Source organism: Electrona antarctica (genome assembly GCF_951216825.1).
Source record: "Electrona antarctica genome assembly, chromosome: 15".
NCBI classification, from domain to species: domain Eukaryota; kingdom Metazoa; phylum Chordata; class Actinopteri; order Myctophiformes; family Myctophidae; genus Electrona; species Electrona antarctica.
This window is the reverse complement of record NC_136796.1, coordinates 1,012,719-1,025,793: the sequence shown is the minus strand read 5'-3', so window position 1 is coordinate 1,025,793 and position 13,075 is coordinate 1,012,719. Positions and strand designations below refer to the sequence as shown.

At 42.9% G+C, this 13,075-nt stretch overlaps 1 protein-coding gene across 1 annotated transcript in view; it reads left to right on the top strand.

The window, feature by feature from the left end:
- Window positions 1-3,162: 3,162 nt before the first annotated feature.
- Window positions 3,163-13,075, top strand: part of LOC306938222 (uncharacterized protein) — a gene marked incomplete at its 3' end in the record, with an annotated part of 62,940 nt that continues 53,027 nt past the window's right edge. The window contains exons 1-6 of the mRNA XM_079522286.1: window positions 3,163-3,341; window positions 6,212-6,280; window positions 8,658-8,685; window positions 9,123-10,215; window positions 10,791-10,881; window positions 12,129-12,212. Of these exons, the coding sequence (XP_079378412.1) occupies window positions 3,273-3,341; window positions 6,212-6,280; window positions 8,658-8,685; window positions 9,123-10,215; window positions 10,791-10,881; window positions 12,129-12,212 (1,434 nt within the window). The 5' untranslated portion in view covers window positions 3,163-3,272. The remainder of the gene's footprint in view (window positions 3,342-6,211; window positions 6,281-8,657; window positions 8,686-9,122; window positions 10,216-10,790; window positions 10,882-12,128; window positions 12,213-13,075) is intronic.

Sequence of the window (13,075 nt, the reverse complement as noted above, 5' to 3'; positions counted from 1 at the left end):
CAACAGATGTCCCCTTTAACAAGCATTCTTTTCCCACAGCGCTGCGTGCGCGCGCGCGTGTGTGCGTATGTGTGTGTGTATGTGTGTCTAAACCCCCCCCCCCCCTAAATGAAAGCCCATCTCTCGCCCCAACCTGTTCCTTAGAGGCTATAATGACCGTATTATCACGCACCGCCGCGCGTCAACAAAGCCGGATCATCGCGTGCTTTCCCAGCAGGAGAGAGAGAGAGAGAGAGAGAGAGAGAGAGAGAGAGAGAGAGAGAGAGAGAGAGAGAGAGAGAGAGAGAGAGAGAGAGAGAGAGAGAGAGAGAGAGAGAGAGAGAGAGAGAGAGAGAGAGAAGAAGAAATAAATAGTGAAAGAAAGAACCTGGCTATTGAGGAGCTATAAGGGGGAGGGGACGATGATGATGGCTGACGTATTTGATTTCTCCTCTCTTCAGTGTTGTTGATTTCCCCCCCGCCCCCATCTATTGTTGTGTGTGCGTGCGTGTGTGCGTGCGTGCGTGCGTGCGTGTCAGTCAGTCAGTCAGGGACGCGGGTGAACTATAAAGGCCAGCTGCCCGCTGAGAGACAATTAGTGGGAGAATTAGAGAATTCACAGAGTCAAAGGACTAGCTGAGAAACATGACGCTTCCAAACATATTCTGATATAGTCCACAACAACTGTGAGATGAATGAGATGAGGATAGCACTTTTGAGAAGGACAAGATTATATATATATATATATATATATATATATATATATATATATATATATATATATATAACACATATATAACATATATATATAACACATTTCCCCAAAACATCCAAACTATTTAAAAATATACATCAGGAAATCATATATAGGCCTCAAGGTTCAAGGTTCAAGGTTCAACTTTATTGTCAACAATACCAGTTACAGGGTAAAAGGCACATTATGCACACGCATTATGCTACGGACCCCCGATATCTCTGGGACCCCAATTTATATTGTAAAACCACTGTTAATTTAACTCCGAGAGTGTACAAATGTACATTTGTTCACTCTCTGAGTGAACAACCCATGCCTTAGAGGGTGCATGTATATAGGCCATACATGGGCAACTGGAGGCCCGGGGGCCACATGCGGCCCCCACCTTCACTTAATGTGGCCCTCAGGTTACCCCAGGTTACAATTACAAACATGACCCTCTTTAATTGCTTCAGTCTAAATTAGTATTATTAAAATGTTAGTGTTTTTTTTTTATGTCCAATGTATTTGTATTTAATTCATAAAGTTAACATAACTATCATTTGAAAAGGCAATAAAAAAAAAACTTTTCAGCATTACAATTCAAAAGTTGAAAACAAATATTCAGGATTCAATTCAAATATAGCAAAAGATCGAATATAGCAAAAATAGCCGATCTACAAGCTCAAAACGCGTCGCGCTGCGACACGTTTTGAGCTTGTAGATCGGCTATTTTTGCTACGACCTGTATGCAATGTGGCCCTCTGGAGTGAGTGTGAGTGACCACCCCTGATGTAGGCTATAGTATAGGCCTATAGAGGCCTATGTCACAGAATTCACTGTATGCACTTCTACAGCTATAGGCTAAACCTGACTGTTATAATGAAAACATAAATATAGCCTACTTTCTTCCCATGAATTTCAAATATATTTCTGGTGCCTATATTTTGAAACAATCTGTGTGTGACGTGTGTGTGTGCGCGCGTGCGTGCGCGCGTGCGTGCATGCGTGGTATGCAGAATAAAGATGATGCAAAGCAGTGACAGTCAGTCACAATTAAGCAATATTACACTCAAGATTCTCCCACTGAAAAAATATTGTAAAATAAAGGTCCATGATTTATTCGGCATTTGAGCCACGGACCACCATTTTGATGACATTGATTGATTGATTGATTGACAGTACACAGTACATTTCAAGCACAAACTCAATACAAAGACTGTTAACTGTGAGTGGACGACCCAGTTAAGCATTACACTTGTTTACAAGAGGGTCTACCTTGTTCAATTCATCAAAACATTTAGAGACCTACAAATAGACACTTCTATAGTCAAAGAACAGAACAGGAATTCATCATAAAGGAGGTAAAAAGGGAAAAGAAACATATACAGTGAGGGGAAAAAGGGGTGGGCGGTGGGGGGGGGGATTCAGATTTTAGCTTCTCAGACCCTCACCCAGGATATCTTGTTGTCGTTGGATAAGATATTGTCCACAATTCCATCCATGACCATGCTGTATTGATGTGGTACCATTAGGAGAGATGACAGGCAAACGTTGATGCAAATAATAATACATTCTCTAATTGTCTAGACTTCTTGTAAATGCAGATGTTTAACAATAATTGAACTCTTGAGAGCGTACTACGGGTCCATTTGGTTTCATTTTACGCTCTCAAAAGAGTTAAAGATCTATGAGGGTCCATTTGCTTACCAACTCTCCATCATTTAGCTGGGGAGTCGGGACCACCTGGAACCCCCTCAAGGTCCACTGTTTGAGAAGAGAACCACAAATGAGGTACAGGCCTGCTCCCGCTCGGTGGGAGGCAGCAATGTGCCGAAAAGGCATAAAGTCTGCAGGAAGTCACATGAAGAAGAAGAAGGAGGAATGCAGGGTGCCATGTCTGCTAATTATAAGCCACTTTGGGCTTGTTTCTTCTGTGAAGTTGCTTGTACATATTTTGTACCTAATGTTGTTTAAACTAGGGTTACATTTTCAAGTCAAGGACCCCCAAATGAATATATATTTGTCTGCGGACCCCCGTCTGAAAACATGTTATGCCAGGAACCCCCATACAAGATTTGTGTTGTTAAAAATGTTTAAAGAATATTCCACTTCAAACATTTCTAAGATTTTTTTGTTGAAATTGTAGATCTACAAGCTCACAAATAGCCTCTATGTATTTACATGTTTTAAGGGCGAAAATGTGAATCCCTTGACTCCTTCAAAACTGCTCTCAAAGGGCAACGCTTTAAAGTGTAACGCTTTATGGTGTCGTCCACAGTTAACAGTTTTTGTTTTGAGTTGTGCTTGAAATGTACTGTAATTCTGCAAACTGTTAAAATATACTTCAAATCAAATCAAATCAAATCAAATGCTTCTTTTGGTCTTGTTTTCATAGACCTGGTTGCTTGTTTCTCGACTGTCTCTCACACAATCTGGCAACACCGGAATGGAGGCTCGGGTTCATTGTGTTTTAAAGTGAGATAAACAATAAGCATCGGGTTGGATCTTTAATATTTACATTGTAAACAACAACAATCACACAACAACAGCAACAACAATGGAGGCTCTGGGTGGAGGAAGACCGTATGAAGTGGACACTAGTACGGTCGATTTCATCCAATGCGAGGTGAGCAGAAAAAACACAAGCGTCTGCAACTGCAGTCCTGTTGCACGCACGCACACGCACGCGCGCGCGCACACGCACATGCACACACACACACACACACACACACACGTGCAGTTTTTCAAATAACATCCACGATGGAACTGTGGGCTGCAGGGCACCATGCAGATCAAAGTCAAACTCAAAGAATGTAGTTGTATATTATGTAGGTTAGGTATGCCGTCTGTGTTGTTCTCCCTGCATGGCCTTTAAAAACAAAAACAGCGTGCAGTGTCTGGTTGATTGAAATATGTATTAACAGTTTGCAGGATTACAGTACATTTCAAGATATCGTTGTTGTTGTTATTAAATGATGATGAGTGATGCCTTTTTAAATTTATTTGGCAATTGTTGTTTTGGGAAAATGAAGTCGAGCACGATATGGTCCGTGTCCCCCCGTCCGCACGATATGGTCGGGAGGACACGGACCATATCGTGCTCGACTTCATTTTTTCCGCTCAAATAAATATAGGCCTATAAGTGTACTTTTTTCCCCCTCCTAATTCTCCTTTTTGTGCAACAACGGTGTTGCTATATTTTCTATTGCACAGCCCTGGTTATAGTTGTGTCTTGTTGTGCATGTTGTAGTTCTACAGGCGATGCAGCCCTTTGGTCAACAGGTTATTAATAATTGACTTGAGCCTGCAGGCAGGAATGTTGTTGTTGTTGTCACTTTGTGTATTGTTGGTAGGTGTCTGTCACTCTGTCAGGGAACCTGAATTAGCAACATCATTTTAGCAGCGAGCGGTCATAGGCCTGACTCACACCTTTCGATCTAGCATACAACATTGATGCATGCTAGATGTAAAGAAAGGGTTTGTTTACATCTTGCCCCAATGCATTTCCAATGGAAGTCACATGTTTTGACACAACATTTGTGTTGTACGGCTTTCGGCTGTGTTTCGACTGCCCCCCCCACCCCCTCATACAACACAAATGTTGTGTCAAACCATGTGACTCCCATTGGAAATGCATTGTGAGCTTGCATCAGTCAATAAGTCTCATGCATCAGCTATACATCAATCTGTTGTGAAGGTGTGAGTCAGGCCATAGTCCTCCTGTCCATCATGTTTTGATGAATTGAGTACTGAAAGCACCTCATGGAAACAGCACATACATTTGCCTTAGTTGTCTGGTAGAACTTTTGTTAAACATTTGTAGCCTGGGCGTCCACACAGTCCACATAGACCCCGCCCACTCCACTGAGTGAGACCACTGCTTGTCTTAGGCCAGGGGTTCCCACACGTTTTCATGTCAAGGACCCCCAAATTGACACTAATTAACCCGCGGACCCCCATAAGAAGAGAAATTCCATAAGAGAAGATTTGTACGGCTCTAGCAGTGATTCTCAACCCGTTTAATTTCAAGGACCCCCAGATTAACATGCATTAGTCTACGGTCCCCCATTGAATGGCATTTCTATCTCTGAGACTCCAATTTATATTGTAAAATCAAAGTTATTTTTACTCAGAGTGTACAAATGGAAACAAATTGGTTCCATTTGGTTCCATTTATTCATTAAAATGAATAAAACCAAAATTCAATTAATTCTTTCAGTAATTTTGTGAAGAAATAAATGAAGATTTTAAGAAATTCCATAAATTCAGAAAAAACAGCTGATCTACAAGCATACAACGGGGCGTGAAGTGATGTGTTGTAAGCTTTTAGATCGGCTATTTCCACTAGTGTGGGTCCCGGGCAAACGTCTAATCTCTCTTTTGGGTCTCGACCTGAATATTCTATAAAATAGAATAATAGTGGGATCGATAAGGAAGGATTTTGGATCCAAAAAAAACAATGGCTATAGTTATCCCTATCCACACTGTGATAATGTTTTATTTTATTGTTATTCTGTTTTTGCATGGAATACGTTTATAACGTTACATGCCATATTTGTATTGTTTTATATCAACCCTTAGGCCTATAGACTTATTGACCATTTGCAGACGGCGGACATCTTGCCATCAGAGTTTGGAAGCACTCGTTTTCAGTAAAGCAGCGTCCTGCTGCCTCCTGCATTATGTGCACATTCAACACAGGTGCTACGCAGGGCCGTCGAGTGATATCTAACGAGCACTTCCAAACTCCAGCACTTAGAAAAATAATCACCTGCAAGGACAGAAAGTAGCTCTACAGTGGATTTTTCTGAAACAAACACTTTGAGGATAGAAAGAGAATAATTCAAGCTTTTCGCACAGCTGCAATGTTGGTGAGTTTGTCGTTGTTTAATACAATCAGATAGGACTTTGGATCAATGGGCTGTCGATGGGAAGTTGCACCTAGGTAGCACCTTGCCATTAACTTATATGGTAAGATCACCGTGGTCTGCATATGGAGAATTGGCTTATTTGTTCTTATTTTGTTCATAAACTGTATGTGCAGTATGTTAATTACTCTATTTACGGTACTAGACCGTCTGTAGTAGAGCACCGAGTCGGTAACGATGGAAGTGTGTGTGTGTGTGTGTGTGTGTGTGTGTGTGTGTGTGTGTGTGTGTGTGTGTGTGTGTGTGTGTGTGTGCGTGTGCGTGTGCTTTGTGTTGATGTGTTTGGAATCTGATTCGTTTAAATAAGTCTAAACGCAAACAAGTCACATGATGGAATCCGATTTAGATTTGAAACCACCTCTGAATGTGGCTCAAGTCACATTGGAAACAAATCAGATTCCATGTGACCTGTCTGTGTTTAGACTTAATTAGATTCCAATCTGGATGTGGCACAGATCTGATTCAGGCTAGATTTGGCTGCCAGTGTAAATGGAGCCATGGGATGCATAACAAGTGGAGAGAAACCATGCTGATTATGAATTTTTGTTTTCATCTTTTCCCTCTCCAGGTCTGCAATGAAACCATAAGGGGTTATTCATCGTACCAAATGCACCTGACCACTCCTGGACACTTGCAGGTACGGAACTATTTTTTCTTCTCCTATGTAACAGGAAGAAAATCACACTTGTGTGAAATGAGGGGCGCTCTAATCGTCATACATCATGATGATACATCATCACATTCCGTGCTCAGCCAAATCAAATCATCTCAAATTTTGGTACACACCCAGAGCCATAGAGTTACGACAGAGTTACGACAACCCCCGTTCACTTCATGGGGCCAGGCTCTTTTACACAGACTTGTATTGAATAGGGACAACCGGAAGGTTACGGAATGCATCCATGGGTCTATGGGCTCGTGCGAGTACATGAACCACGTGACCGGACTGTTTTCTGCCCCTTCAATGTCGCAACTCTGTCTTACTCTATGGCTCTGGTACACACAAACACACAACGCTGGGCATAGGAGGGGCTAGCGCCGCTCAAAAAGAGGGCTAGTAGTAGTAGAACTTTACCATATGTGGTCAAATTTGACTGCGGGACTGCCATTGTATTTTTTTGTTGTATTTGTTTTCTCATGTCATATGAAAGCAGGGAATCATAGATTCAAATTGACATATTGGTTGTTCAGTCTGACCCACCGGTTTAGGAGATATGGCTTATAGAGTAATGTCTTGCAGAGAAACAGCGAGTTGAGAAAACAGGCTTGAAAGGTTCACTTCTGTGGTCTCTAACATTACACCTAGCTACATGTTTAAGCATTTATTTCATATTTACATGTCTTCTGTGGTCTCTAACATTACACCTAGCTACATGTTTAAGCATTTATTTCATATTTACATGTCTTCTGTGGTCTCTAACATTACACCTAGCTACATGTTTAAGCATTTATTTCATATTTACATGTCTTCTGTGGTCTCTAACATTACACCTAGCTACATGTTTAAGCATTTATTTCATATTTACATGTCTTCTGTGGTCTCTAACATTACACCTAGCTACATGTTTAAGCATTTATTTCATATTTACATGTCTTCTGTGGTCTCTAACATTACACCTAGCTACATGTTTAAGCATTTATTTCATATTTACATGTCGATTTCAGCTCTGACACTTATTTCAGACATGCTTTAGTATGTGAAGAGTCTGCCTGTGCTATTAACTCATTTTGGATAAAACAATTGTTTTTTTGTTTTTCTCCTTTGGTGAAAAGCTGGAATTTGCACGATGGCAGGCTCTCAGTCAAATTTGGTCACATATGCAGACCGCGACCATCTTGCCATTAACTTTTTCGCTGCTATCTACGTTTAGAAACGTACCTAAAGGTGCTAACTACGCGTATGTTCGTAGACAACCGTATAATCCATATATGAAAGCAGCGACCGTCAATTTAACATTTAGCATTGCTCCGGGTTAGTATGGAGAGCCTCCGTCCCCACCGAATATAGGATTTTCAAATCCAGCTCCAGTTACAAATGTAACTGTTTGTAATGCTAGCTAAGGGGTCTGAGCTAATGCGACTGGTCACTGTGCTCACAACAAAAGCCCCCACCTCCCTGAATAACCCGGAAATGAACAGCCCTGCGAACCACCTGTTTTGAATTTGCACATAATGCAGGAGGCAGCAGGATGTTGCTTTACTGACGCGTGTGAGTGCTTCCAAACGCGTATATCTATTCTACGTCCGAGCATAGACATGGTAACGCCCCGCCTGCCTCTGATTGGCCTACCGACACTGCCGGCCCTACCAGACATTCCTCAGAGGTGGATAGCTAGATGCTGGATAGTTTGCCAAGAGGTTACTCCGTGGTGGGAAATAAATAAATAATACAAGTACGATATAATACAAGAGCATGACAGCTTGGCACGCACGTAACGTAACTTTTATGTTTTGTAGAAGAGGCAAACTAATATATTGTTTATGCCGTTTATTTTACATGTGTACAGTGTACACTTGAAACATTATTGTACTGTAAAAAGGTCTCTTTTCCCTTGATCTTTATCTATTTTAGTAAAATAGTATTAGTTTACTATAATTAGATTAATACACGATAATCAACACTAACACTTTAATTTAGAACACACCCAAATCAAATCATACAAATACGTGTTCAATCAATCAATCAATCATTCAATCAAAGTTAAGGGCATAAACAATATTAGTTTGCCTCTTCTACAAAAAATAAAAGTTACTGTCGCGCGTGCCAAGCTGTCATTCTCTTGTACTTGTATTATTCCCCACCTCGGGCGGAGGACAGTCTGGTAAAACCAGCGGTATTCTGTAGTGTCGGTAGGCCAATCAGAGGCAGGCGGGGCGTTACCATGTCTATGCTCGGACGTAGCAGTGGTGAAACTGTCCATTTTGACCATGTGGACAGATTACCAGATAATGCTGTTCAGTTCTGCTGACTGACTTGACTTTCATGCTCTCCTTTGTCTTTTTATTCCTGGCAGAAACTAAAGGATCAATTGGTTTTTCAAGGTAAGGAATGTTATTCAGATACTTTTATTTTATTTCAACAAATTTACAAATAATCACAGACAAACAACAGACCCTTTGTTAACCCATTTTTGACTGAGGTCGAAAAAAAGGCTTCTAAATCCAGTTGTAGTCGTCGTTTTTTGAAAAACCTATGTTTCTATGTCAGTGGCGCTCAACCCTTTTCATGTCAAGGACCCCCAGAATTATCTGTATTTGGCCGCCACATTTTCACGATTTTTCTAAAATCTACAAGCTTGTAGCTCACGTAGCACTCACTGCCGCGCTGAGAGCTTGTAGATCTGCTATTTTTCAATAGCTAAAGCATAACATAATGCTTAAAACACCTGTCATTAAAATGATATATTTGGCAGTTCGGGGTATACATAATGAGAATGTGTAACACATTCTCTATTTTCATTTTTCCCTGAACAATCTAGGCCAGGATTATTCTAGCGGCGTGTCGTCATCTCAGGATTCCGGCGTGTCCTCTCAGTCACAAGACTTTACAGATTATCCAGGGCAGTACCCCCACCACCACTCAGGGCGTCCTGACCCAAACATGCCGCCCTATCACACAAATGACCGCTACATGTCGGCAGACGCAGAGAGAGGTGCTACTGCCTATCCAGGCGAGGGGCATCATCTGCACAGACGTGACGATTATCACAGGGAATATGGAATGGACTCTGAGGACATGTCCAGAAGAAACTTCCACCAGGAGTCCGATGGTGGTACCAGGCGTGATTTTAGGGAGGAGATGACTCACGGACCAACCTACCACAATGAGGCTCCTCTTTACAGGAAGCCCTCGGCAGGAAGCGAAAACCGCCTCGGGGGGTTTACAGGAGCCGAGCACGGCCGCGTTCCTCCTTCTGCCGAAGCCGCGGGGTCTCGCAAAAGAGCCTATCCAGGTCACAACCCGCACGGGGCAACATACGCAGAAGGTGACCCTCACAGTCGCGCTTACCAGCCAGGAGGTTCTTCCATAGATTTCTCCCATGGAAGGGTTCCCTTTGACATCGACACTCACCTCGGGCAAAGACGGTATCCCGTCGACCCCTACTCGAACGCCAGATCAGAGCCCCACCAAAGACCCTACCCTGGAAGCGAGGGTCAAGACGGGGCTTATTACTCCGAGGACAATCCCTATCGACCGCTCTACCCTGGCGCTCACCCACAGCGGGGGCGGCCTCTAGACGGGGAACCCAGCAGACCTGGCGACGCTAGCGGAGCGGGTAGGCAGGATCCGAGGGGCCAAGACGTGGCCAACAGGCAGAGGCTTGCCGAGCCTACGGAAATGGGACGATGGAAAGAGGGGCCAGCAGCAGCAGGTGAGCCTAGCTACAGCGGTAGAGCTCCCCCTATGGCCAACAGACTCCCCGACAGTGCCAGAGCAACGTCGGACGTCCCAGAGCCGTTCGGACGTCGTCTGCAATGGCCGTCTGAGGATCATCAGATGAATGAAGGGAAAAGAAGGAAGAAGAGCTTTTCAGACGCCGCTGAAGAGGAGACAGAGAGAGCCAAGGGGATGTAAGTCTGGATTCAGTATTTTAGCCGTGGCGTAAGCACCCCCTCCAGAGAGTTATACTGTGTCCCTCCGTCGGACTAAATCAACAACCACTAAAGTCTCATTTTACCGCTTTCAACAACAAAGCTACTGGTCTCTCAAATCTGGCTGTGACAGGCCGTCTGCCCCACACTGAATACTATCGCCATTTTATTTCATTGTGTCAACTAAATCCTCCATTAGAGATCGTGTTAATGCAAACTAGATTCAACATACTCAACCCTGCACACATTCTAAATATGCCCCCGAAATATTGTACTGAGCAAATGGACCGTTACCACCAATAATAATGATAATAATAGTCTTTAAAAAAGCACCAAATATAGCAGATCTGCAAGCTCGAAACGTGGTGCGTAGCGACACATTTTGAGCTTGTAGATCTGCTACTTTTGAGGTTTTTGAATTTGAATCCTGAAAAGTAACAGTTCCCACCCGACTCGGACAATATCATTTTATGAAACTCATCATCTTCAGAATCTGATACTGTACGTCATTTGTCAACTGTTTATTATTATTGTTATTTTATTCTTTCTTAAAGACAAGAGGGGCCAGCAGGTGATCACCAGGGACCAGGTCCAGGACCAACGACACAAGACATCCATGGACCTCAGAGGTGCATGAACGAACCGGTAAGTAAGCCTTGCTGAGCCATGACCCATAGGGCAGGAGCCATGAGGCCCATAGGGCAGGAGCCATGAGGCCCATAGGGCAGGAGGTAGGAGGCCCATAGGGCAGGAGCCATGAGGCCCATAGGGCAGGAGCCATGAGGAAACAAGTCTTATTGGTTTTTCTGGTTTTATCCTCGTAGCAGTTTTTGTATTGACCTGTACTTTCGTTTGAACTGTACCCATTCTACAATCTGTGAATAAAATTTCCAATCAATCAATCAATCAATCAATCAATCAAACCTCAACCTTCCAGCCTCTGGGGGGACACTAATGACAAGGCCACTGAGCTGGTGTGCCCAACAGGTCTATCGTAAAACCCGGCTTTCAATTGAGAAATCATATCTGACGTGTCGTGTAGGAGAAGGAGGGAGGGCCCGCACACTGTCACTTGCTGCTTCAAGAGTCAAACGTGCAACGTTTCAGTCTTTCTTGCGACCTTCTTCAGGCATCAGTTCAAAACACATTTTTAATATTTTTTAATTCTATTGCCAATAGAAAAATCCATGATATACACACTATATCTCATTTTCACGGGGCAAGACTATAGATTAGACACTCAGTCCTGATGGTGGCGGTAACTTCACCATTATGCCGATTTTGACCGAATAGAGCGAATCTGGCGATGTCATCGTTTATTTTAATATCTAAGTCAAATTAAGCTCTAATCAAGCCCCGAATATCGCATATTACGCAGCTATGCACATAAAGACGCGCGTGTGTGCGAGAGCGTGCACGCAAGGATTTCGTCCGGTTTTAGGTAGATTACGGCCGTTAACCAAACTAGCCAAAAGTTGCTACATTATGCCACATTAAGCCCCCGATTATAGGGAATAAAACAATAGAGGGTATGCGCGTGACATCATCAAACCCGGAAGTTACGCAGGAATGCCTATCGAGTGGCAAAAAACTACTTTCTAGCCTTGACAACCCATGCATCCAAACAGAAAAGTCCTATCTGATTCCCTTAAACAACGTTAAACGATGTTAAACTCACTTTGCATGTTGCTTTGCCACTCGATTTGCCACTCGATGTGCCATTCACATTAAGCATGCGCATACCTCTATTACGTCATTTACGTCAAGGGTAGTGGGAGATTTTTGTATTCATTGTGTCAATAGCGTCAAGGGCCATAAGAGGGTTTTATATAATCCGTATAATGGCGTCTTTAATTGATATCACTGTAATGACATCCTGTTCTTTTTTTTAGGGCCAGTACAACACGGAAAGTCACCCAACAGAGAACCCTGACTCTGAGAAAGCTCCAGAGTCTGGCAACCTCTCTGATCTAATGGTAAGAACTCCAGAGTCTGGCAACCTCTCTGATCTAATGGTAAGAACTCCAGAGTCTGGCAACCTCTCTGATCTAATGGTAAGAACTCCAGAGTCTGGCAACCTCTCTGATCTACTGGTAAGAACTCCAGAGTCTGGCAACCTCTCTGATCTAATGGTAAGAACTCCAGAGTCTGGCAACCTCTCTGATCTAATGGTAAGCAGTGGCAGAAGTACATTTACTTATGTACTACTGTGCTTAAGTACATTTTTGAGGTATTTGCACTTTACTTGGGTATTTCCAATTTCCAGTACATTTAATTCCATACTACTCCACTACATCTCAGTGGCAAATATTGTACTTTTACTCCACTGCATTTATTTGAAATCTTTAGTTACTAGTTACTTTGTAGATTTTGATTATGATTACAAAACATACAGTAACCACTTCAGCTCTACAATGCAGCCGATCTACTGGCCTGGGGTCCACCTATGCTTTCTATGGCAAAGGATCCGCTGGGAGAATCTATCGCACAGCCTGCCCCAGCCTGCCTGATTTATGCTCTAGAGGGGCGTAGCCTGGGCAGCATTCCTTTTCGGGTTTATGATCCGGGTCGGGAGCGGATGATATCGTTACGTCATGTTGTAACTTGTAGTCATTGTTTTGTAGTCATCAGGATGATATCGTTACGTCATGTTGTAGTCATTGTTTTGTAGTCATCAGGATGATATCGTTACGTCATGTTGTAGTCATTGTTTTGTAGTCATCAGGCCGGAACCCTCAATCTGGAACTTCCTTTCCCTCAAACCGATTTTTCCCAATAAAAGCCACAGGCTATGAGAGAACGAGTCAAACAATGACTACAATATGATGCAACGATATCA